The sequence below is a fragment of the Jaculus jaculus genome, chromosome X (assembly GCF_020740685.1).
Source record: "Jaculus jaculus isolate mJacJac1 chromosome X, mJacJac1.mat.Y.cur, whole genome shotgun sequence".
Taxonomy (NCBI): Eukaryota; Metazoa; Chordata; class Mammalia; order Rodentia; family Dipodidae; genus Jaculus; species Jaculus jaculus.
In genome coordinates this window covers 5,871,212-5,897,717 of record NC_059125.1, presented here as the reverse complement: position 1 = coordinate 5,897,717, position 26,506 = coordinate 5,871,212, and the positions used below count along the sequence as shown (strand labels likewise).

The 26,506-nt window shown below is 42.5% G+C and overlaps 1 protein-coding gene across 4 annotated transcripts in view; it reads left to right on the top strand.

The window, feature by feature from the left end:
- The window catches only part of Reps2 (RALBP1 associated Eps domain containing 2), a 293,602-nt gene that overhangs the window by 247,667 nt on the left and 19,429 nt on the right, over positions 1–26,506 (top strand). For all 4 annotated transcript variants that reach the window (XM_045140337.1, XM_045140334.1, XM_045140335.1 and 1 more), the window contains exons 15-16: positions 17,901–17,984; positions 20,534–20,679. In XM_045140337.1, coding sequence (XP_044996272.1) covers positions 17,901–17,984; positions 20,534–20,679 — 230 coding nt within the window. The remainder of the gene's footprint in view (positions 1–17,900; positions 17,985–20,533; positions 20,680–26,506) is intronic.

Genomic DNA, 26,506 nt, shown 5'->3' with positions numbered 1-26,506 from the left:
CTGACTGCAACACCATGTGTATGACCTTTTATGGGCTAATTCTCTATGTAAATCAGGAGTTGACAAGCTGTACCCTTCAGGCTGAATCCAGATCACTGGGAAGGAGAGCTGGCAAGTGGCACACAGAGGGCATCTTTCTTAAACCTTCTCTCAAGGCAATACAAGTCTAAAGAGATTCTTCCAGACATCAAAGTATCACAAATGAGGAAGAGGAGTGGAGAGAATAGACTGTTTTACCAGTCTCCTACCTCGGGGATCACAATGCCTGTGCATGCAGATTCGTGTCTGGCCAAGATGCACGGTCTTTCAGATGCTACAAGCAAAACACTGGGCAAATACCCTTTAGTCAACTGGTAGCTTCCAAAGCTTGCTGCGAGTGATCCTTCTGAGGTCTGTGGGGTTATTTTTTGCTTTTTTTTGTGGCAGGGTGTCATTGTAGCCCAGGTTGATCTCAATCCACCTACCTTAGTGCTGAGATTGAAGATGTGAGCCATCACACCTGGCAAACCTGTGTTTCTCAAACTGGGATGGTAATATTGTTGCCAGCTTGACAGGATCTTGACTTACCTGGAGACCAACCTCTGTGAGACTTTCTAGACGGGGTTAAGTAAGGTGGAAAGACACTAGATAAGAATGGCCCCGTTCCATGAGCTGGAGCTTCGGACTGAACATCAAGGTCAGCAGCATTCACCTCTGCTTCCTGACGGGGGGCGCGCCGGGGCCTGCCACCTCACGCTCTTGCTGCCATCCATGCCTTCCCTGCCACCTCAAACTGTAAGCCACGACAAATGCTCCCTCCCTTAACTTGCTGCTTTTTAGGTATTTTGTCACAGCAGAAGGAAAACAATGGGGGAATAATTAAAAAAACAAAACAAGACTTGGTCTCCGTATATCAGGGTCTTGATGGTGAAGAAGAATCAACAGAACTGCTCAGAGAAAATGGTAAAGCAGTTTTCTTCCCCATTCTTGTAATTACCCTGCTCCACCCAGCAAGTTTCATAGGTACCACCTAGTGATATGTTGTTAAGCCTTTCTGGATGATGGAGGAGAAATCTCTGTGTGTAGCCTTCGGTGTTTTTGTCATGGAAATACTCCTACCATGTTAATCACAAGCAAAATTGAAGAGTTGTGTCTCATCAGCTCTGTGGCAGACAGCTTTACTTGACTCTGAATCCTTCTGTCAGGACCGTTTGTGGCAGGTGACATGAGCTTTGGCCATACTCGGTATCACGTCAGTGATTTTAGTCAAGGACACTGTTTCAGCCCCGTCCCAGCCTGTACTGCTGAAATGGATCATGTTTTTACAGATGCTTGAAGTGAACCGTCTCTCTTGTTTACATTTATCTGTGCCACTAGGTGGCACTTTAGGGACATAACAGGAAATGGGCTCTACTGGATTTATGTTTTTTTAACTTTTTATTGAAGTAAGTGTAATAATCTACACATAGACGGGAGAACATGGAATATGCAGGCAGTTACTTTCTCCATGATGAGTGCACACGTGCAGTGCGCACCCAAATAAACAAGTAGGATATGATTTGCCCTTTAGAACCCCATTGTGTTATTTTCCTGTAACTATCTCCTGCTGTTAGGGTTAGCCCTGTTGTGACTTGTAACACTATAGATTAGATTTATCTGTTTTCTACTTTGCATAGGTGAAATCAGGCAGTATAGACTCCTGTCTGGCTGCTTTTGCTCAGATGATAATTGTGTGAGGCATCTATATTGTTGTACGCAATTGTTGCTGTATAGTATTCCATTATTTGTACAAATATATCGGGGCTTGCTATTCTTGGTGGACATTGAATAGTTTTCAGATTGTGGCAATGCTGAGTAGTGCAATTATGAACTTTTATGTCCAAGTTGTTAAGTGCCTGTGTGCTTTCACTTCCCTTAGATTCCTTAGAGTACAATTTCTAGGTTACAGGGTAGGAAGAGGCTTAGCTTTCATATATACTGCAAAACAGTTTTACACAGTATTTGTACAGATGCCCTTCACTACTGGTCATCATCTTATGGCTTTGCATTCTCATCATTGGTAATTTATGTTATGGCTGGTTCCTAACTCCATTTCATTAAATTAAAAAAATGTGGGCTGGAGAGATGGCTTAGCGGTTAAACGCTTGCCTGTGAAGCCTAAGGACCCCGGTTCGAGGCTCGGTTCCCCAGGTCCCACCTTAGCCAGATGCACAAGGGGGCGCACGCATCTGGAGTTCGTTTGCAGAGGCTGGATGCCCTGGTGCGCCCATTCTCTCTCTCTCCCTCTATCTGTCCTTCTCTCTGTGTCTGTCGCTCTCTAATAAATAAATAAAAAAAATTAAAAAATGTGTTGTGTTGTGTTATATTGTATTGTGGGGTGTGTGTATGTTTGTGCGTGTGCATGTGCTACAGCGTGCATGTGGAGGTCAGAGGAGTCGTCTGTACTCTACCTTCTTTGAGACAATGTCTTGCTTTTGCACACAAGTCTGGCTTACTAGTTTTGGATGCTCCTGGCTCTGTGTCCCATTCCTGTAGGTGTGGTTACTTCACAGATGCCTGTGCCATTTTGTGCTCAGCTTGATGTGGGTTCTGGACATTCAAACCCAGGGCCAGCAGTCTTTGTAAGCAAGTCCCTTTGACCACCAAGCAATCTTCCCAGCCCCCTTTAAGTGAATTATTAAAGCCATAGTCCTCTCATGGATATGGCTCATTCAGGAAAGGCTGTGTCAGACCAAGCATTGACCTTTTAAGTAATTTATTTATATATTTATACATGTAATTATGCATATCTATTTTAAGTAAACTTTTTATTGACAACTTCCATAAATATAAATAATATACCATGATCATAATCCCTTTTTACCACCCTTCCTTCTCCCCTCCCAAATTCCCTTCCCCTGAATCCTTTCTTCTTCTTCTTCTTCTTTTTTGGTTTTTCAAGGTAGGGTCTCACTCTAGCCCAGGCTGACCTGGAATTCACTATGGAGTCTCAGGGTGGCCTCGAACTCATGGCAATCCTCCTACCTCTGCCTCCTGAGTGCTCGGATTAAAGGCGTGTACCACCATGCCTGGCTCCTTTCTTCTTTCTAAGTAGTCTCTCTTCTTTTTTGATGTCATCATCTTTTCCTCTTATTATGAAGATATTGTGTAGGTAGCACAACCCATTGTGAAGTCATGAATATCAAGGCCATATTGTAAGCACTCCTCCACTTCATTTGGCTCTTACATTTTAAAATTTTTATTTATTTATGAAAGAGAGAGAGAGAATGAATGGGCACACCAGGGCCTCTCTCCACTATAAATGAACTCCAGATGCATGCACCACCTTGTGCATCTGGCTTATGTGGGACCTGGAGAATCAAACTTGGGTCCTTAGGCTTTACAGGCAAGTGCCTTAACTACTAAGCCATCTCTCCAGCCCTTGGATCTTTCATTTTTTGCTGCCACCTCTTCTGCAATGGTCCCTGAGTCTTGGAGGGTATGATAGAGACATCTCCCTTAGTGCTGATGGCACTTTAGTGAGTTTGAGTCACCCCAGTTGTCAGTGCCATTTGAAAAGAGAAGCTTCTCTAACCAAAAGTGAGAATAGCATTAATATATGGGCATAAACATAAGTATTTAAAGGGAAGTTTGGTGGACATAGTACCCATTTAGCCATACAACAGTAGTAGTTTCTGCCTTGGAGCTTACGACCTCTGAAACCATAGGCTTTTGATTAGGTTTTTAGTACCAGGCAGGAATTCTCTCTCTTGGAATGAGGTTCAAGTCCAGTCAAGGGACAGTTGATTTCCCCCTTTACAGACCAGCCACCATTGCACCAGGTGGTACATTTGGCCTAGCTGTCCAGCCATAAAGCTCACAAGGGCTACTGCTAGTTGACACCACTGATGACTCCCTCCCTTAATAGGCTATAAAGCTCTTTCCAGCATCCTTACAGCTACTCAACAGGCAGGAGGCTTCCTTCTAAGCTCCAGCTTGATTTCTTAGTGACTTGCAGACCGCACATGTAGAACCTTCAGCAATAGGGCCTTACTATCTTGTTCTGGTGGGCAACAAGGAGCTTTGACAATAGTCTGTAATGTTTTGGGCCTCCCTGGCCTACAACTCTCTGGAAGGTATCCCGCCTCTGGCACTGAAATTTTTAAATTAATTAATGTTTTTTTTTTTCTTTTCACAATTTTTATTAACATTTTCCATGATTATAAAAAATATCCCATGAAAAAAAAATATCCCATGGTAATACCCTCCCTCCCCCCTGATTTTTTTTGTTTATTTTTTATTTATTTATTTGAGAGCAACAGAGAGAGAAAGAGGCAGAGAGAGAAGGGGGGGGAGAGAATGGGCGCGCCAGGGCCTCCAGCCACTGCAAACAAACTCCAGACATGTGCGCCCCCTTGTGCATCTGGCTAATGTGGGTCCTGGGGAATTGAGCCTCAAACCGGAGTCCTCAGGCTTCACAGGCAAGCACTTAACCACTAAGCCATCTCTCCAGCCCTGGCACTGAAATTTTTATAATAACAAATCTATGGCATATTTGGAGGTAGATAATATCATATGCAAACTCCCTTTTAAAAAATATGAGAGAGAATGGGCATGCCAGGGTCTCTAGCCACTGCAGACAAATTCCAGATGCATGCAACACCTTGTGCATCTGGGTTTAAATGGGTATTGAACCAGGGTCCTTAGGCTTTGCAGGCAAGCACCATAGTGGCTGAGCCATCTGGCAAGCCCCCAAACTCTTTATATATATTATTAGTCAAGAAATAGGTTTCCATATGACTTATACATATTCCCCTTAAACCATTCCCCCCTTAAGATATCACCCGCCCCAGTATTCTGCCCCTCTATTAACCTGTCTACTATACTGTCCCTTTAATCTCTCCCCTCTCTTCCCTCCTTCAGAGCCCCTTTCTAGCTTCCATGTCTCTTCTATTGACTTTTATTCCAACTCACCATATAAATTTAAACAATTGTAGCTAGGACCCACATATGAGAGAACAGGTGGCATTTGACTTTATGAGCCTGGGTTACCTTGCTTAGTATAATCTTTTCTAGATTCTTTTATTCCCCAGAAAATTTCATTTCTTCATCTGAAGAAAACTACACTGTGTAAATAGGCCACATCTTCACAATACATTCATCAGTTGAAGGGCATATAGGCTGGTTCCATTTCCTAGCTATTATGGATAGAGCAGCAACAAATATGGATGTACTATTGTCATAACTATGAACTATCAGTAGTTGATGGGGATATTATTCTAACACTATCACTTACTGAGAGCAATGGAACCAAGAAGGGAATTCAAGTGATAAGTATGATAAAAATTTTGGGTGAGGCCAAGTTTTTGAGGACCTTTGAAAATTTTATATACTTTTTTTTTTAATCATTGCTATACTTGTAGGTGTATTGGTGGTGGTGGTGGGGCAGCACTTCTTTCTAGAAGCCTCATCATGAGATGGCTTTAACTTGTGATGATAGAGCTGGAAAGATGGCTTAGCTGTTAAGGTGCTTGTCTGTGACGCCTAAGGACCCAGGTTTGATCCCCCAGTACCCACATAAGCCAGATACACAAGGGGGCACATGTGTCTAGAGTTTGTTTGCAGAGGCTAGAGGCCTTATTCTGCTCCATGGTGAATTCTAGAACAGCCTAGGCTCCGTGAGACCCTGTTTCAAACAAAAACAAAATAGAAGATAGAAGGAATCAAACCTTGGTCATGGTAATATTTGGTTTTTTTTTCCTCCTAAAATAAAGTACCCATAGTCCTTCAGTATAATATCAAGTGCATTTGATAGATGCTATCCATAATCTAGTGGACTTTCTGGAATGCCTGGGAGATTCTACCATGTAATTGTTGACTCGAGGGTCTAGTTCCCTATTATAGTTGTTGATTATCCACTGCCTTCACAGTTGTCTCTGAACAGCTCTGGTAGTATTTTCCTGGCTGTTTCCTGTGCTGCGGTGCGCTGGAACTATTGAATGAAAATTGCCCAAGATGTCTGTGCAGAGGGGGCCATGAAATCTGAAAGCATTTTCTTTAAAAAAAATTGTGCCCTCCAATATCAATAGCAGTGATATCCAGTGGCACAGACTTGTGTTGTGGGTAGTCTGTGGCATTGCATCTAAATTGAAGTCAACATGTCTCAGTCTAGCTTTCTGTCAGTTTGTAAGGGGGAAAACTTCCCTCCCATTGATTGGGCTGATGCTTGCAATAGTAGAAGCTATGCCTGAGAAACCAGCTGTACTTTTAATCTTAATCACAACAGTAGCTGCCATTATTGAACAGTCATTATGTAATTGGGCTTAGCACTCTAGACAGATAGTCTGTGTAGTCTTCACAGTAGATTATCCTTATTTTGCAGATGACAAAGTTATGGCTTAGAGAGGTCAGGTATGTGAACAGCTTATATACTAGGGGTGAAACCTGCATTTGACTCCAAAGCCTGTACCCAGTACTGCTGTGCTCTGCTGCTCCAGTGGAACACAAAACAGGGAGGGTTTATGGTTGGCTCATTCTACATGCTAATTACAAGACCTGCTGTTTGCTGGCACTGGGAAAATGACAGCAAAGCAAGGCACAGAATGTGACTTCTGTGTGATTACAGTTATGTTCCATTTATCTTTCCCAGGTGGCTTGGGCCATGGATTTTGGTAAAGAGTCTTGGAGAGAAAATTGAGCCCCTTGGACCACTGGGAGTCTGGTTGTGGAATTATGGTTTATAGTTAGTGTGCTGCTGGCTGTCCATTTTGCATCTTCTATGCCTAGATTTTACCACTTGGCTTTTAGTTGGGCCCCCTACTGAGGAAAAAATGGGGTTAGGTAGAAATTAGGAACCCAGCAACATTTACAATACTGGGGAGGCTGTGGGGCTCTCTGCTCATCTCCCTGGAATTCAGCTGCTGCTTCCAAGATGCAGTCTTTTTTTGTTCTTTGTTTTGTTTTGTTTTTCAAGGTAGGGTCTCACACCAACCCAGGCTGACCCGGAATTTACGATGTAATCTAGGCTGGCCTTGAGCTCACAGCGATCGTCCTACCTCTGCCTCCCCAGTAATGGGATTTAAAGGTTTGTGCTACCATGCTTGGTCAATCCTCAGTATTTTGATTTTCCTGAATCCTTTAGTGTGGAGAGAGGCTTTCTCTAATGTGTAAATACCACAAATATTTTAAACTTTTAAAACGGTCTTCAATTATCCATACATATTGGCAAAGTTCTGTAGTTAAACTTTTGAGAGAGGGTATGGGAGGGGGAGGAAAGTGTCAAAATGCATTTATATGCATGTATGAAAGTGTCAAAACTAAAAAAAAATAATATGATTGGATATTTTTGTTTCAGATTTGACTTTTAAACTGGATCTTACTGCTAATATTTTGCTGTGTGATGAGGTCCACTAAGATAAACAACTATTGCCATCTTTATCAAAAGTAACTGAGAACACACATGAGAGGCTCTTGAGCATGGGCCTGCTTATATTTCCCCATAGGAGGAGGAAGGGCTGTCAGATCCTTACCTGAGATCTCAGCTACCCTCTAGGACAGCTGTGTCCAATGCTGCTCAAGGCTCACGTCCCCAGGTACAGACCAAGTATATGGAGGGTAGAAGACCAAGAGATGGGGAGCTCCAAGCAGCTATGGGGTGGCCATCATTCAAGCTGAGATGAGACCTTTCAATGCTAAGGCTGCTTTGGGGTCTCTGTTCACTTGTAAGTGACTCCTCACCTGTGGCTGTGTAAGGAAGCCCAATAAACCAATCGGTGGAATTGGACTTTAGTGTGTCAGGGCTGCCCTGCCTAGAAGAGCAAGCCCTCATCATCTGCTCCCCAAAAAAGTTCATGCTGCATGCTTAATTCTGGAATCTTGTGGAATGCACCCCAATTCCATAAGTGAATGAGCAAATTCTGAAGGCTAGTTACTTACTGCAAGAGCACCTGTGGCCTTCTTCAAACAAGCACCTTGGAGACCTGATTTTCTCATCCCTTAAATGAAGAATTTGGTTCATCAGTGGATCCCAGTTGGTTTAGATGGGCTACATAAAAATCACCCAGGGAGCTTGTTAAAATACAAGTTTCTAATGCTCTACTTCTAGGAGTTTCTGATGTAGAGAGTCTGGGGTATTGTCTCGATATCTGTAGTTTATAACAAATCCATAGATAATTCTCCTGTGCTTGCTATATTTGGGAACCATTGGGCTGGAAGGTCTAGAACAGAATTGCACTGGGAAGAAACTTCTTCATGTTAAGATTTGAGGAATACAACTGTGCCTACAGTAGGCTCCATATGATCAAACCCAACTGATTATGATGCAGAGATGGGGAAAGACCTTTAGCTAGCTGAAGGGCTGTTTTGTCCATAGTCCTTGGAAGTCCCACTGGATGGCTTTGAGCACTGTGCCCACAGTGGGTTCCATATGATCAAACCAAACTGATTATGAGGCAGAGATGAGACAAGACCATTAACTAGCTGAAGGGCTGTGTTTTGGGCCATAGTCCTTGGAAGTCCCACTTGATGGCTTTGAACAAAAGTATTTGGATGAGATAGTACTTTAAAGATGAATTTCTCTGTGGTGTGTAGGGTGGATCAGATTGGCAAGAAATCAAAGGCTCAAAAAATGCCTGCTGAATTTTTTTTTTCCCCAGTGGGAAGTCTGATGAGCATCTGGGCTTAGATGAGGACAGCCGGGCTTTGTAAAAGCTAATCTGCCTCAGTAGAACAGGAATCTGAGACACGTTTTATGTAAAATGAAGTTCTGAATGTCATTTATTAGTCCCTTGTGTTTAGGCTGTGGTGAGGGTCAGGTGACTGAGTTCTGTCATCAGTTATGAATGAGGGTTGAGGCTGTGAAAGGCAGTGACCACTATTGCTTTAGTGAGGATCCCTGACTTTATAGGAATAAAAGGTACTTTCAGGAACACACTACAGACACCATAGGAAAAACACAGCTTGGAATTTATGAATTTCTTCACAGCTGTGAATATTTTGCTGGGGTACACTGGAGAGAGGAAGACTACTGAAAAGTTTTATACTTGGGATTTTGTTTTAAACACCTGTTCCTTCAGTGAACATTATAGTAGAATCAGACTGTCCATTCCAAAATGTCTTTTCTGTGATCACAAAGATCAAGTGTCAGTATCTCTTATGATGGTGGCAAAAGGAGCTAATAATGAAAATGAACTTTTCACAATATTAAAAATATGTTCTGGATTTATCGCTGTTAATCTGCCTAAAATGTTGCCATTGATTATTTCAATTGTGTTTTTGCCTATACTGTTTTAAAAGGAGCCCAGGAAATAAATTTATATAGAGAAGCAGTTGGCAGTAGCAACAAAAGCTGCTACTTCAGAGAAGGGAAAGATATGAACCCTTTCTTCTCTGACAGAAACCCAGTCCACACCCTGCCACCATCTTTTTTTTTTTTTTTTTTTTTTTTGGTTTTTCCAGGTAGGGTCTCACTCTAGCCCAGGCTGACCTGGAACTCATTGTGATCCTCCTACCTCTGCTTCTCCAGTGCTGGGATTCAAGGCATGCGCCACCACACCTGCCTGACTTCATACTTTTATCTAATGTGAGAGAGGGAGGGGAGTCCAACAAGGAGTTAGAACTGCAAAGCACCTTGGAGATGGAACCGCTCCAAGAATTGACTGTGGATGATGGCAGTTAGGCTGGGAAGTCACGTGGAATGCTCTTCTTTTGTCCTCTGAAGCCCAGTCTATGTCAGTGTTTCCTAAAGTGTGTCCCACAGACCAATACCGGATGTTAGTAGGAGTAGCATGAGAATAAGGAAATGAAGTCAAAGAACTCTGAGGACTGCAATGTTAACCACTGGCCAGTGGCTCCCTTTTCCCCTACAACATTTCAGAGCCTGTAATGTTCTTTCATGTTTCTGTCTAGAGATCAGGTTCATTTTCTCTACACATTAAAGAATTAAAAGGAAGGAAAAGTTTGGAAGTCCAGCAGAGTAAGGTTTATTTAAAGCAAAAGTAACAGGCAGAGAAAATAGACTTCTCATGGGAGAAGGGGATCAAGAGTTGGATTCCACTGCTCCATCCCAGTGGCCTGATTGGTCATCTCAAACAAATGAAGGACTTGATTGGTCCACAATACATCTTGTACTGTGCAGATTCCAGGCATGTCCAGGCAGTCCACCGGCCAGAACATTAACCCATACATGTTTTGTTCTCCGGGGAGAAGAACTAGGAGATGAGCCACTCTCTGTGCAATATTGAGACACATCAGTTAAAAAAAAAATAGGTATTTACCTATTTATTTTCCTAGCAGAAGAAACTACTTAACTCTTATGTCTCACTAAGCTATAGATTCTTTCCCACTTTATACCAAGGGCTGGGAAACTGTGGCCTACAGGCCATTCTGTCCTCCACCTTTTTTTTTTTTTTTTTTTGAGGCAGGGTCTCACTCTAGCCCAGGCTGACCTGGAATTCACTATGTAGTCTCAGGGTGGCCTCAAACTCACGGTGATCTTCCTACCTCTGCCTCCTGAGTGCTGGGATTAAAGGTGTGTGCCACCACGCCTGGCCTCCACCTATTAAAAAAATTTTTTTTTGGTTTATTTTTATTTATTTATTTGAGAGCAGCAGATAGAGAAAGGAGAGATGGGCGCACCAGGGCTTCCAGCCACTGCAAACGAATTCCAGATGCATGCGCCCCCTTGTGCATCTGGCTAACGTGGGTCCTGGGGAATTGAGCCTCAAACTGGGGTCCTTAGGCTTCACAGGCAAGAGCTTAACCACTAAGCCATCTCTCCAGCCCTCCACCTATTTTTTAAATAAGGTTTCTTTGGAACACATCTGTGTCTATTCATATACATCTTGGGCAAAGTTGCAATAGAGACTCCCTGCCTCCCCAAACCTAAAATACATACGATATATGTTTTTACAGAAAAAGTTTGCCTATTGCTAATCTAAACTATTCATAAGACTGGTGTTCCTTGCCTCCCCCACCCCTTTTGAAAGCCATTAATATTGAGGCAGTTTAGGGATGACAGAGTCTTTGAAAGTCAAGGTGAGGAATGTCCTTGAGCCTGTAGGGGGAGAATCTGGGTCATCCTTATCTCCTGCCTAAAGGATTTCTTGTAGTCTCCACTTTGCTATAGGCTAGGAATGTAAGGAGAGAATCTGGTTTCCCTTCTTTTCATTGTTTCCTAGAGGAGAAAATTAAGAGATGAGATCAGTTCCCTTCCTGCAAATCTGGTGGCACCTAGACACCTGCAGTCAGGGCTGATATCCTGGAAAGTCACTTAAAAGACCCCAATCTGGGTATCTAGGTGGGAGTTTCCATTTTCTGGAACCTCCTCTTGCCTCCTTGGGTAAGAGCTCTGCATTCCTTCCTTCTCTTAAGCTCTATAAACTCTATAAGAAAATCTTTCTGAATTGTATCTTCTTGTGTGTGGGTTTCATTCATTGAAATTCACAAGTAAGAACCTGGAGGTGACTAGTTCAGTAGAGGCTTTGCATGACTGTGAGCATCCAGCACCATGGCTCCTGTGTTATTGCCCACCAAGAGCTTAGAAAGGCTCCACCACTCTCAATTCCCACATGATTGCTCCACTTCTAACCAGCACTGCTTCATGGTGAATCTGCTTAATTGTATTCAGTTTCTATATGACTATAATTCTTTCCTTCTGGTTAGAATTGTTTTCTCTCTCATTTATCCATCATGTATGGTCAAAATTGGAGATCCTTGTGTCATTTTCTTTTACTTACCACACTGAAATAGTTACCAAGATATATCCAATTCCCAGGCGCTAAGTATCTCTCAAATCTGCCTGTTCCCATCTTTGCCAACCAATCTTGTTTTATTTATTTATTTTTCTTGAGACATATCATTACTCTGTAGCCCAGGCTGACCTTGACCTTGAAATTCTCCTGCTTCTGGTTCTGAGAACTGAGCACTGAGTGCCGGGATTACAAGTGTGTGCCACCGTGCCTGGCAGCATTGTGGTTAAATCATTGCCTCTTGTTTGCTTCTTCAGCAGTATAATGGGATTCTCTTCACCCAGTATGAGTGGCTTCTAGTTCTTTCTACTTATTTGATCCAGAACAATCTTTTGAAAATACAAAGCAAGTCGGTTCACTTCTCTACTTAAATCTGTCAGTGGCTCCTGTGGCCTTCAATCAGTGCTCCAGATCCTCAACATGGGCATATGTCAGGCAAAGTCTTGTCACAAAAGCAGGAAGCATTATGGTATTTCATAGTAGGAGAAATTTAAATCAAGGAGTTATAAAAAGGATCAGCCATTCCCAGGCTTCAGTACAGGGGAACACACACAAGTGGGGGATAGTGCTGGGTGGTTTGCAGACAGTCTCAGCCCTGCCTGCATTCTTCTTTCCATATCTCAACCTTATTATAATCAGATCCTAAATTCTAGACACATTAAAATGCTTTAACAAAGAAAACGATGAGCATTTATTAACCTTCTCTGTGAGTCTGGAAGTTGGGAGTAGTACTTGGGGGTCGTATTGTTGGCTCATGTGTTTCCCATGAGGCTTCCTTCAGGACGTCACCCAGGCATACATTCATTTGGAGACTCAGTAGGCTGGACAGGAGGCTTCCTTGCCTGCCACCTAGAACCTTTGTCCATAGGCCTTTTGGATATTCTTATGACATGGCAGCTGGCCTCCCCCAGGACAAATGGTATGACAGACAGGCAGGCAGAAAGTGGCAAAACCAAACACCAGGAAAAGCATGTAAGATTGAAGTCCCCTCCTCTGGGAGCATGTTACAGTATCTCAAACCAGGTTCCCTAGAGGCAGAGCCTAAAGCAATAGCGTTTTAGAAATGATTTGTTGTGATGGTGATCTTTAGGAAAAGTCCTGAAGGAGAGGGAAGCAAGGCAGAGATCCTGATACACTACAGGAGGATTCTGGTGTATAGATTACACCAGGGTTTTCCAATCCTTTGAGGCGGGGGACTGACTTTTACATAGATCTAAAAGTCAGTTCTTGTGGGCTACTGGGAGTGGAGTTGGGCGATGGGCTGCCATCAGTTGTGGATAATTCTTTGGAGAACAACTGTGGCTTCTTAATAGCCCTCATTCAGAACAGTTGGGGGATGGTTGTACTAGCCAGGTGATCTGAGTTGGGACACCATAACACCTCATGTTAATTATCTTCCTCCTGATATCCCAGGTTTTAACCCTCATCCCTGACATATCAGAGGCAAATGATAAATACCTCTGTGATTCAAGAAATGAATACACAGAAGTGCTTACTTAGCATTTCTGTTTCTGGGAAGCCAGCTGAGCAGAGGCCATATTGTCCCATCAATCATGGGACTAGGTAAAGCCACAGGTCAGTTCTCCCCATGCTGAATGGCAGCACCATCTGTGACCATGTGATTTCTCCAGGTTCTTTCATTGCAAAATTAGAATGAACATATTTTTCATTTGTGGTATGGGAGTATTAACATTAAAATATTGCATATAACAAAATAAATACAGATTTTGAACTTTAGCTTGAGGTTCAGTGAGCTTCTCACTGAGACTGTGATTTCCTGGCTTGCTTTATTCTGGCAGGGCATGTGTTATTTCACATGGAGCCACGAAGGTAAGACTTCCATTTGCAACATCAACATTATTAAGATACATATTTGCTTCTTTCCTGACTGGAGTCAGTGTTAGATTTCAGGGTTTACAATGGAGGACCAGGACAGCATGTTGCATCCAAGACTATTATAACAGGGAAAGGGAGAAGGAGAGAGATAAGGGAAGGGAAGGGAAGACAGGAGAGGGACAGCTGACCAGCAGAAGTACCAGAAAGAGAGTGAGTAAGGACCCAGGAAGAGGCCAGAAATTGCTCTGTGAGGGGAGGAGCCTTGAGTGATTTGCAGAGGTGTGTGTTGAGGCCTTCCCTCCTCTTGGCCCTGAGGTATATTCAATTACCATAGCTTGAAACAGTTCCAGAGTCCCAGGGTTAACATGGCCAGGTGGTAGGGGAGAGAGAGGAAGATGGGTAGTCAGGAATTGGATTTCAGTTCATATAGCCAAAACTTATTGACAAGGGCATATTATTCTGCTAGTAGCTATTCCCCCACTCTTTCTTGGATACACCGAGGAAAAAGGCAGGTACTAAGGCCTCTCTGCTTTCGGGGATTACCATTCTTCTAAAATTGTTAATTAATACAAGTTTGAAGAAACAGCAAAGAAACTACTCTGGTTTGTCCTACCTTCCAGCTGCAAAGTCTGTTGTGAAGCTCACACTTATTTTCTTGAAGCCAAGTGAGATACCTTGCTGTGGTAAGGAACCTTTGCGTGCCTAAGTCTCATCTTTACTTTTTCTTACCATAAAACTGACTTCTTTCCCAATCTCCTTTCTGGTTCTGACCAGGCTGTGCCTTCTTCTGTGTTCCCAATCCCTCATGGGATTCATGCCTCTGAAAGCTCCGTGGATGGGCCCATTCAGAACCAGCCATGGAGCAATAGAGAGTGGTGGGAAACTTTCTATGAAGACTGATGGTGAGATTCTGCTCAGCCTAACAATACACAGCTGTCTGCCATCAGTCATAGAACAAGACAAGCCAGGCACTGCAAACAGTTTCAGGAAGGCACATTTATAAATGCAAAATACAGCCAACGTCACGGACACATCTCCCTGTTGCTTCCTGGGCTTTCCCAACCTCTGCCTGGTGGCCACTTGTTGATAGGTGGCAACAACAAAGGTACTCTGCTACTTTTGCTGTGCTCAGAATCCCCAGTTGGGTTGAAAAGACATCCAGTCTGTCTTCTCTTTCAGTCTTTCCATGAGGAGACTTCACTCATCTCCACAGGGAAAGCAGCCATGGAAGACACGCTTAGCTGTGTACCTCACAATGCAGGAGAACTGGCCGATAGCTCCTCCTCTGCTCTCTGGGTTACGTCCCTTCACAACTGTGGTCCCTACAGGGGGCTGCACTCATAGACTTGGAGCCAGAACATATGCCTTCCCAGGACTAGATTTGCAGGAGGAAGACAAGGGGTCCAAGGTGCTCGTTAACCTCTTCACCAGAAACCTTACATTTGATTGGTCATTGGGCTGACATTGGACTCACAGGTCTTGGAGCTTCATTCTAGTTGTAGGAATCCCCAGGGAAGGAAAGTGAAGTGAGTACTGCATTCTCCAGGCTCCTGACTGTGATTGGCTCCTAGGGATTGGCATTGCTTCAAACTCAACATGCTTAAAAACAAGCTCCCTTCCCTCCTGCTTTCCTGCTCTTTCTGTAGCCAAGACTGGCCTCTTGTATTCTAGGCTGACATTCTGGGAGTCAGAGCAGATAGGCCCTTCATGAGATTACTTTATCCCCCACATGTTGCCCCTGTAGCTGGCTGTACCATGCATGTTGTTCTGGTCTCTCTGTTGCACAAGACTGAGTGCTTCCATAATCCCCATAATTCTTCCCCATGACGGTGCCTTAAAACATGTCTTTGGGTGTTTATCTGCCACTCGTGAAACTTCTAGCTGCTTTTATGCAGGGTTTCTACCTTGTTCATCCTTCAGTACCAACCAGCACAGGACTTCCTGCAGTGGTTGTGCAGTCAATAACACTTTTAAAAAATATTTTATTTTTATTTCTTTATTTACTAGAGACAGAGAGAGGGAGGGAGGGAGGGAGGGAGGGAGAGAGAGAGAGAGAGAGAGAGAGAGAGAGAGAGAGAGAGAGGGAGAGAGAGAGAGAGAGAGAGAGAATGGGTGTGCCAGGGCCTCTAGCCACTGCAAACGAACTCCAGATGCATGTGCCACCATGTGCATCTGGCTTATGTGGGACCTGGAGGATTGAACCTGGGTCCTTAAGTTTCACAGGCATGCACCTTAACTACTAAGCCATGTCTGCAGCCCATAAATAACACTTTGAATGAAAAATACCCAGGCCTGAGGGTGCCTGAGGGTGCCTGAGGCTGCAGAGTTTCATGGTAATACACCTAGCTTCAGAATTTGAGGCCTGGATTCAGAGCTTGCTATTTGTGTGATCATAGGTTTGCCCCTTAACAACAACTTCTTTTTTTTTTTTTTTTCTTTCAAGGTAGGGTCTCACTAGCTCAGGCTGACCTGGAATTAACTATATAATCTCAGGGTGGCCTTGAATTCACGGTGATCCTCCTACCTCTGCCTCCCGAGTACTGGGATTAAAGGCCTGTGCCACCACGCCCGGTGCCCCTTAACTTCTTGATCTTCAATTTCTTCACTGATGACTATTTCATAGGGCAATGACGAAATGCAGTAATCCATTCAGAACACTCTGAGCAGTGTATGACACAAAGAGAGTGTTCAGTTTGTCGTAGAGTCTCATCCTGGTGACAGCAACAACAGCACAGTTGTCTTTAGTGGAAGGGAGAAGGATGTAGGAAATACTTGTAACTTCAGGTATGCTGAGTGCTTGCATAATAGATTGAGAGGAGGGGAGGAGCTGTTTGCGATCAAGGGCTAGAGAGAGACCACTGCAGGCTGCTTTTCTTGCATGTGTGATGCTCTAGGTTCATTCCCCAGTACCAGAAAAATATAAACTGCAGAAGCAGATGGGAATACCCTGTTGATATGGGAATTGAGTCTTGGAGCAGTTCTCAGCTCTTGGGTGGGCAGTAACTCAGGAGCTAAGGTGCCAGACACCCATGGTCACACACAGCTTCCACAAAACTAATGGCCTCTCTATTCTTGTCATATGAATTTCAATGAATGAAACTTATAGACCAGAGGATAAAGTTTAGAAAGATTTTATTCTAGAGCTCACAGCTCTTATGGAGATAGTTCTCACAGGGCTTAAGAGAAGGAAAGAATGCAGACTCCTGTCCATAGCAGAGGCAAGAGAGGGCTCCAAGAAAAGGGAAAGTCCACCTAGAGTCTCAGATTGGGGGCTCAAGTGAGTTTTCTGGAAAGGACTGAACTCGGATGCTAGATGGTTAGGTGCCGCCAGGGTTTCAGGAAGGAGAGTAATTAATTTTCTCTTCTGGAAAAGCAGGAAATAAAGGGAAACCACGTTCTCCTCTTAGGTTCCCAGCCTCTAGCAAAGTGGAGGCTGCAAGGACTCCTTTAGGGTGAAGGAGACAAGGATGATCCTGATTCTCCCCCTACAGGCTAAAGGACATTTCTCACTTTTCAGTTTGGAGCTTTGTCCCCCCTAAACGGCCTCACTGGGAAAGGATAAACAGGGAAAGAAAACTGGGACTAGGGAGAACTGAAAGTAGAGCTGAGTAACACTACATGACATGTTTTGCATCACTGGCTAAGTAGCAGCTGAAAGCCAAGAACTCCAACACAGATGAAGGTATCAAGCCTCGGGATGTGGGGAGCCATAGTGATGCCCATTTATCCTGTGTTCTTTTGCTTGGCTGTTTTCTGTGTCTTGAAGTGCTTGGGGCTATTCACTGCCAGTGTTTGTGCATTCAGTCATAGATTCCATACCACTCAGCAGCCTCAACCTTTTGGATTACTGTGTCCACTACACCCTTTCTTCTCTAAGGGCAAGTGGGCATATTTGTTGCCCTGCTTATTGCGAATGTAACATTAAATTCATATGGTGATGTGATGAAGATGATTGTTTTCTTTAGTGAGGTAGGGTCTCACTCTGCTCCAGGCTGACCTGGAATTAACTGTCATCTCAGGGTGGCCAAAACTCTCAGTGATCCTCCTACCTCTGCCTCCCAAGTGCTGGGATTAAAGGCATGTGCCACCACGCCTGGTGTAAAGTGCTAGTTTTAAAGTAATGTGTGTCCAAATATAGAAGAAATGCCTGCAATTTCTCTTCAAATGGAACAATACTGGATGGAGATGTGGAAGGGAACAGTAGAGCCTATGGAGGGATTTTCCCAAGGGTCAGCAGACTTAACCACACAGGCAGCAACTTGGTCTCAGTTTCCCGGAGTGACTTACTTGTGGTCCTTTGCCATGTGTTTATTGGTTTTAGCTGTGCATTGACATCATCTCTCTGATCCTTTACTGCAGTCAGAACAAGCATCTGAAGCCGACCTCCATCCTCAGCTGAGTAGAGCCCCTTCCCAGGCTGCAGAAGGTAGTCCAGCCAAGAAGGTAAGGCCAGAGGTGGAAGCTGCTGGGGTGGCATTATGAACCTAGTCCAGGGCTTCCTGAAGAGCTGCCATTTTCAGGTTTCACCTGAAATGAATGTAAATGATCTACAGTTCCCTGAATGTGGGATCTTTGTGAAGATGAGCATCCTGAGAGTTCCTAGGCCTGCCCACTGATGTCCTTGACAATTTGTACTCTCTGCAACCTCCCAACTATTGCTTTTGGCAAAATAAAAAAGTGCTGGGGGGGAGGGGCTGGAGAGATGGCTTAGTGGTTAAGCACTTGCCTATGAAGCTTAAGGAGTCTGGTTTGAGGGTAGATTCCCCAGGACCCACATAAGCCAAATGCACAAGGGGGTGTATGCATCTGGAGTTTATTTGCAGTGGCTGGAGGCCCTGGCACGCCCATTCTCTCTTTTCTATCTGCCTCTTTCTCTCTCTGTCTGTTGCTCTCAAATAAATAAATAAAAAGAAACAAAAAAACTGCAGTGGGAAGGACCAGATGACTTTAGCAAAACACCTCACACCTGCTGAGACCCTACTAGTGCCTCTTGTGGGTAGGGTAGGCTCCCATTCTTGGTACCATCATTTCTTTTCTATTTTTTGAGGCAGGGTCTCACTCTAGCCCAGGCTAACCTGGAACTCAGTCTGTAGTCCGGGTTGGCCTGAAGCTTATGGTGATCTTCTTACCTCAGGCGTCCAAGTGCTAGCATTACAGGCATGAACAATCAACCTCTCTCTCTCTTATTCCTTTAATTTCTTCTTTTTGTTTGGTTTTCCCCATTTTATTTGTTTTTAGAAAATTCTATTCTAAAAGCTTCAGATGCATACCTAAAATAGCTAGAAAAATCTTTCATTTCTTTCCTTTCTGCCTGTTTTTTTACCCATTTCTTTTTTTTTTAAAGAAAATTTCATATATGCACATATTTGGAACACATACCCTCCCAGTTCCCTCCTCTTAACTTTCTACCATTTACCAGTACACCACCACTGAAGAAAATGACTCCAACTCCTCCAGCAACTGTTAAAACGCCATTAGTTCCTCACAGAGAGGTATGGCCTCCTGAGCCTTTCTCTGTACCTGACAGAATGTCCATGGGCCCACACTCAGGCAGGTCTTGTGCAGCTGCTGAGTTCATGAGTACAGTGATCATATCAAGTACAAAGCAGTGAGTTCACTCTGGCATCTTCGTGCATGCGTTGTTTCTGTTGATCTTGCTCCTATTCCCTTTACCTGGATACCACAATTTCTTCTTGCATCCATCCATCTTCGCCTTTGCCTGGCCATGCCCTTGAGTCCTTGCCAGCTGCTCAGCCAGCACCCTTCTCTCCTTCTGCTTCCTCTACCTGTTGATCTCCTCCTCCCTTCCTTCCTTCTTTCTGCTTTCTTCTTTTTCTTCTTCTTCCTTCTTTCTTCTTCTTCCTTTGACTTCCTTCCTTCTTCCTTCTTTCTTCTTCTACCTTCTATCTTCTTCCTTCCTTCTTCCTTCTTATTTCTCTTCCTTTCTTCTCTTTTTCCTTCTTTCTTCTTCCTTTCTTCATCTTCTTCCTTCTTTCTTCCTCTTCCATCTTCTTCTGTCTTCTTTCTTCTTCCTTACTTCTTATTTATTTTTCTTCCTTTTGTCTTCTTCCTTCTTCTCTCTTCTTCTTTCTTCTTCCTCTATCTTCTTCCTTCTTCCATCTTCTTCCTTCTTTCTTCCTCGTCCTTCTTTCTTCTTCTTTCATCTTCTTCCTTCTTTTTTTTTTTTTTTTTGGTTTTTCGAGGTAGGGTCTCACTCTAGCCCAAGCTGACCTGGAATTCATTATGGAGTTTCAGGGTGGCCTCGAACTCATGGCGATCCTCCTACCTCTGCCTCCCGAGTGCTGGGATTAAAGGCGTGTGCCACCACGCCCGGCCTTCCTTCTTTTTTCTTCTTCTCTCCTGTTCTTCCTCCTCCATCCCTCCTCTTCCTCCATTGTTCTCTCAGAAAGAGAGTGGACTTTTTGGCTCAGAAGGTCAGGCAAGGCAGGATCATTTGAGGAAGTAAGCCATCCATCTCTTTCCTGAGCACACTGTGGCTTTTTGCTTGGCTCCATGTAATAATGAGGAGTAGGAGAGTGATGAGCATATGGCCAAGACCATTACATACTTCAAAACTTCCACCATGGTTCAGGAAGCCCCACAGTGATGAAAGCATCAAATTTATTTTCAGTTGGCAAAGATCGTGTGAATGCACATAGTCTATTGAGTTTCCAGGATAAGAAATAATAGAGTGCTTACAATATTTAAAAGAGAAAGTAAAAAAAAAAAATTAGAATCTCATTTCTTGTGTCCTTAGTGATGACACAAAAGGTAGTAGATTTCATGCATTTTTTGAAAGGCAGGCAGGGTGTTGGAACCTGATACCTGCATCCCCCCAGTTCTTGCTGAGCCAGGTATCAGCTATAGATCCTTGGGGGTGTCTTTGATCTTGAGGACAGAGTTAGTGGAACATGAACACTGACATGATGGGGAGAGGGAATATGTACTTTTTTAACATTTGGAGTATTTTTTGCCTTATTTCTAATCCACAGGATGCACCACATTCTCAGCCACCATCCAAGCCTATTCGTAGGAAATTCAGGCCTGAGAATCAGTCCACCGAAAACCAAGAGCCTTCTACTTCTGCTGTTGGTCCAGCTTCTGCAGCAGTGGTGAAACCTCATCCAACAGTCCAAAAGTAAGTAGATCAGATGAATGAGAGAAAGGTGAGAGAGTTCCTCTTACACCTGCACATTCCCATTCCCCTTCATGGAAGGCTTCTATGGCTGTCATAGTCATCTCTACTATGATGATGAGGATGAGGATAATGATGATGGCATTAAAGTCTCCCAGCCAAACAGCAGGCTTTATAAGCTATTGAACCTAACCTGACCTGAAAGAGCAGGCAAGTCGTAGGCTGAGGTACATGGTTTGGTTTGGTTTCCAGCTCTTTCCAGAATTCTCCTTTCTTCCATCTTTCTTGTGCTGGCACATTTTCCAAGAAAGAAGACAGTACTTTGAGGGCAGTTTCCTTCCATTTCCTATCTTATCTCTTGTTGCTTCAGACAAATAGCTAGCTATCGCTGTGATCATAGACCCAAATTTCAGTGGAAATGGTATGTGATTTTTTTTTAAAATCCCCATATAAACTTCCTGTAATCAGTCACCTGAGCACTGAATGGCATCTTCATAAGAACCTCCCAATGTCTATTTTACCAACAGGAAAAGGTAGTAGGGAATGTGTGGAGACTGTTGTGACCATGGACAGGGGTTGAGACAAGCAATGGTATGCACAAACTGTCCTTCTCTAAAAGGCTTTGACAAAATGCTGTTTAGGGAGAGTTGCACTGCTTACAAAGCCTGATGGCCCTGGCTTAATTCCCCAGTGCCCATGTAAAGCCACATGCACAAATTGATGCATGCATCTGGAGTTAATTTGCAGTGGCAGGAGACCCTTATGCACCCCTTCTCTTTCATTAAAAAAATAAGGAAAAACGATATAATAAAAGGCTTTGGCTTGGAGAAGAGCTATTACTTGCCTCAGGGAGGTGTTGAGGGCAGAAATCTACTGCTGTCTGTTGACATAAAATGAGACTGACCAGTCACTAATACAAATGCCCAAGATCTATTGTGCCTCTTCTGTAGGGACCTTTCAGATCTCAGGCTGCTGTAAGATTTTTGTTGACCCTGCTGTGCAAAGAAAAACATGTTCTGTGATGTTGTCAATTAGCTTTTGAAGTTCAAATCATGTTTTGAATCTTTGCATTCCATTTCTTCAAAAGATCCTCTCCCCTCAAAATGGGAGTTCGTTGGAGGTATCAGTTAGTACAGGAAATTTATTTTGTCTACCATCTTCATCTTCTCCAATCCTGGGGAATGGATCCTTCTTAGGGAAAATATCTTTTCTTTAATCTCAACCTCACATTAATTGTAGTCAGTCAGTATTGGCTGCAGTGTTCTCTAAGGTGTAAGGCAGGGCAGCTGGTGGAGTTCTCATAGAGACTGCTTTTCACACAGCCACACAACCATTACTACCATCCTTGTGTATCCTTTTAATTTTGAATCACGGATCCACAGAAAGGAACAAACGTAGTACCAAGAAGGCTTATATAATCTTCATCTAGTGTCTCCCATTGATTACATTTTGCCTAACTATAGTACCGTCTCAGACCTGGGCACTTCAGCATTTGATCATGTTTTGACCATATGTGTGGATTGTTGCAACCATCACTGCCAACATACTGAAGTCACACCTACCTATTTCTTCCCACCTTCTTAAATCCTTGCAACCATTAGCTAGTTTTCTATTTGTATAGCTTCAACATGTTGAGAATGCTACATAAATGGCCTTTTTGTAGCACGTGACCTTTTGAATTTGACATACATTAGCATACTTGGCACACAACCCCAAACATTTATCCCAAAGGAAGGAAAACTTGTATACCTTTGTGAAGGTAGTAATCTATGGAATGGATGTAACAATCTGTTACACATTCATCTGTTGAGGGATATTTTGGCTGTGTATTGTAGCTGGGTATCTCATAAGTAAATTAAGATACATTTTTTAAAAAATTGTTATTTATTTGCAAGGAGGAAAGGAGGGAGGGAGGGAGAGCAGGCACACTAGGGAATTGAACTTGGACCACCAGGCATTGAAACAAGCAAGCACCTACAACTGCTGAGCCATTTCTCAGCCCAAATAAAATATTTTAGATAAGAATTTAGCTGTTCTAATAGTTGTTTGATGTTATTTTATTGTGGTCTTGATAGTGATGTTGACTGTCTTCTTTGGTAACATGTCTCTTCCTAACCTTTGCTGACTTTTAATTTACCGTGGTTTTTTTTTTTTTTTTCTATTTTGAAAATTTGTTTTTGATTTGTTTTTTGAGGTAGAGTCTTGGTATAGCCCAGGCTGACCTGGAATTCATTATGTAGTCACAGGGTGGTCTCAAACTCAATGTGATTATCTTACCTCTGCCTCCCGAGTGCTGGAATTAAAGGTGTGCACCACCTTTTTCTTTTAAGGAAGGAGACGTTTGTTTTGGCCCATGGTTGAAGGGAGTACAGTTAGTGATGGTAGAGAAGGTCTGGCAGCAGGTTACATTGTATCTGTAGTCAGGATAGACAGGGACATGGATCTTGGTATTCCAATAAGTTTTAAGAATTTTTCTGCATTTTGAAATCCAAATGTACTAGACCTAGAGTTGTCACATATTTTCTCCCATTCTGAAGCTTGTCTTTTCATCATCTTTATAGGACATTTTGCAATCAAAGGTTTTTAAATTTTAATGAGTTTACTCATTAGTTTTACTTCTGTAGATTGTGTCTTTGGTTCACATTTAAAAACTATAGTGGGGTGGACTGGAAAGATGGCTCAGAAGTTAAGGTACTTGCCTTCAGAGCCTAAGGACATGGGTTCAATTCCTCAGTACCCATGTAAAACCAGGTGCACAGGGGCACATGCATTCGGAGTTTTCAGTGGCTAGAGGCTTTGGTGTACCCATTATCTCTCTATATTTTTCTCTGTCTCTGTCTCTTTGTCTTTCTCTCTCTCTCTCTGCTTGCGAATAAATTTAAAAAAAAATAAAAAAAAAAAACTAAGGTGGGGCCTGATAGCACAGGCCTCTATCAGCTACTCAGGAGGTAGAGGCAGGATCATGGCAAGTTTAGGGCTTGCTTGGGCAACTGAGCAAGACTATCTCAAAATGAAAGGAAAACCAGGGTAGATGATGTGGCTTTGAGGTAGAGCACTCACCAAGCATGCATAAATACCTGATTCAGTTTCCAACACTGCAAAATACAATGAAACAAAGCAAAGCCAAATACAATCAATCTCTCCACCAAATCCCAAACATTGTTTTTTCATATATTTTTTTCAAATATTTTTTTAATTTAATTTATTAGTTTTCTTTTCAGTAAATACAGGCAGTTTGGTACCATTATTTAGGCTCATCTGTGATCTACCCCCTCCCATTAGACCCTCCTTGTTAATGAAAATGGGTTGAGCATTATGGAGTTAGCCCCCAGTTATTGGTATGATAAATGTCTCTGAAAATCATGACCCAACATGTGACTCTGACATTCTTTCCGCCCCCTCTTCCGCAAAATTTCCCTGAGCCATGTTGGGTTCATTTTTGGTCTGCTTCAGTGCTGAGATGTTGGGGGCCTCTGAGGCTCTGGCTCTCCGATTTGGTAGGAGTTGATTTTTCTCTGTGTCGGTCTCCTTCCCCTTTGTGCTGGTATCCAGTTCACAGGAAAACATCACCCTTGCTTATTTCGCCAGTTGTCCTTAGTTTCAGTTGGGCCCCTTTTGAGGTATGTTGGGGCAGCTCTCTTCTTAGGATCTGCATCTATCTGGAAAAGAGAAGCAGATTCTCCAACGGAGAGTAAGTTAGCACCCGGAAAATTGAGATAACACTTACTTTTTTTGATAGACAGTATGATAGGTGTAGGCCCTCTTATACCCCGTGATTGATGGTAGCTTGATATTGTAGAGTGGGGAGAGTCAGTCCCCAGACAGTCAGCGTGTCTAGTGCCAGAAGGTGCTACATAGGCGACTGGGGGAAATGACCAAGATCTGTCCAATCAACATATTGATTAACCTAATTAGCAACAAATAACCGGATGTGATGCCCACACAAGTGAAATAGTGGTACACAGCCACGGTGAGGAACCAATTGCTCTTGATTTGGCTAACTGATCCACTCAGTGGTACTAGACCCATAGCTGGAGCTGGGAAACAAGTCAGAACCATATCCAAACATAAGCCCACTCTACAATATCAAGCTACCATCAATCATGGGGTATAAGAGGGCCTACACCTATCATTTTTCAAATATTTTTGTGTTAATATTTTTTGCAAAAGGTAGAGACTTAGTTCAAGCTTTATTTTTTTAAACCCATTGATATTCACTTCCAGAAGCCTTTGTTGAAAAAAGTTGTTCTTTCTCCATAGTCTTGTTTTTGAATTTCTGTAAACAATAATTTGGTTGTACTTTGTGTGCATATTTCTGGTTTCTGTGTTCCTGTTGATCTATGTAACTTTCTTTGATGAATATCATGCACACAGTCTCCCCCCCCCCTCTCTCTCTCATATCTCTGGGGATAAAATCCAGGGCCTTTATGTATGTAAAGCAATGTACTACCATTTACCTACATCTCTAGCCCCTTGGTTGCTACTTTCATTACCTGATTAGTTAATATTATAGGTATATAAAAGTCTTATATTTATGCAACTTTGTAACTTTAAATATTGTTTTAGCTATTCAAGTTCCTTTGAAAAAAATACATAAAATTTTTAACTTGAACTAAAAATTTATGTAGTGATTTTGATAGGATTTGGATTAAACCTGCATATCAACTGGAGAGAGTTAACATCCTTACTATGTTGAGTCATCACAGCCAACAACCTGTTTCTCTACTTATTGATTTCTTATATCAGTATTGTAGTATAATTATCAGCAAGTGAATTCTGTACATATGGTAATTAATTATGAATCTTTGTGATACTATAATTAATTTTTAATTTTGAGTCTTGTAAAATGATATTTTGAATTTTGGGTCTCAGGTATTACTTATTGGCATATAGAAATACTGTTGATTTTGTAGGTTAATCTGTTTTGCAAGATCACTTCCACTTGCTGAGATCTCTTATTCCTCTAGGAGTAATTTGTAGGTTTTCCCCACAGACCACATTTTCTACAAATATGGACAGTTCTACTCCTTTTGTTTCCTTTCTTGGCTTCTTATTGTGGTTAGGACTTTTAGTAATATATTGAAAATTAGTATGAGTGCAGTCATACTTACTTTATTCCCAGTCTTAGAAGGAAAACACTCAGTTTTTCATTAAGTATGATGCTAGCTGTCAGGGTCTTTGTGGATGTTCTTCATTAAGTTGAGTGAGTTCACCTGTCTTCATTTGATGAGTTTCTATCGTGAATGGGTGTTGATATTTAGCAAATGATTTTTTACAGTCATGATTTCTCCTCATTAGCTTGTTAAAGGGGATTCCACACAGCACATACATTAATTAAACCATCACCTTAGTATCCCATGAATATCAAAATTTTATGTGATCATGTATCAGTTAAAATAATTTAAAAGATTGTGTATTATATATTGATTCTTGAATGTTGAATTATTCTTCTATACCTGGCATGAATCCCATTTGGTCATGGTATTTACTTATTTTCATATATTGCTAAATTCTATTTGCCTCTTTATTCATGAGAATATTATCTCTAAGTTCTTTTATTGTACTATCTTCTAGTTTTGGACCTACAAGTGTAATTTTAAACTCATAAAATGAGCTAGGAAATATTCTCATCCATTATATTTTATAGGCGAGCGTATGTAGAATAGGCCCAATTTGTATGTAAAAAAATTAGGACAGCCAGGTATGGTGTTGCATGCCTTTAATCCCAGTATTCAGGAGTTGGAGGTAGGAGGATCGCTGTGAGTTTGAGGCTATCCTGAGACTACACAGTAAATTCCAAGTCATTCTGGGCTAGAGCAAGACCCAACCT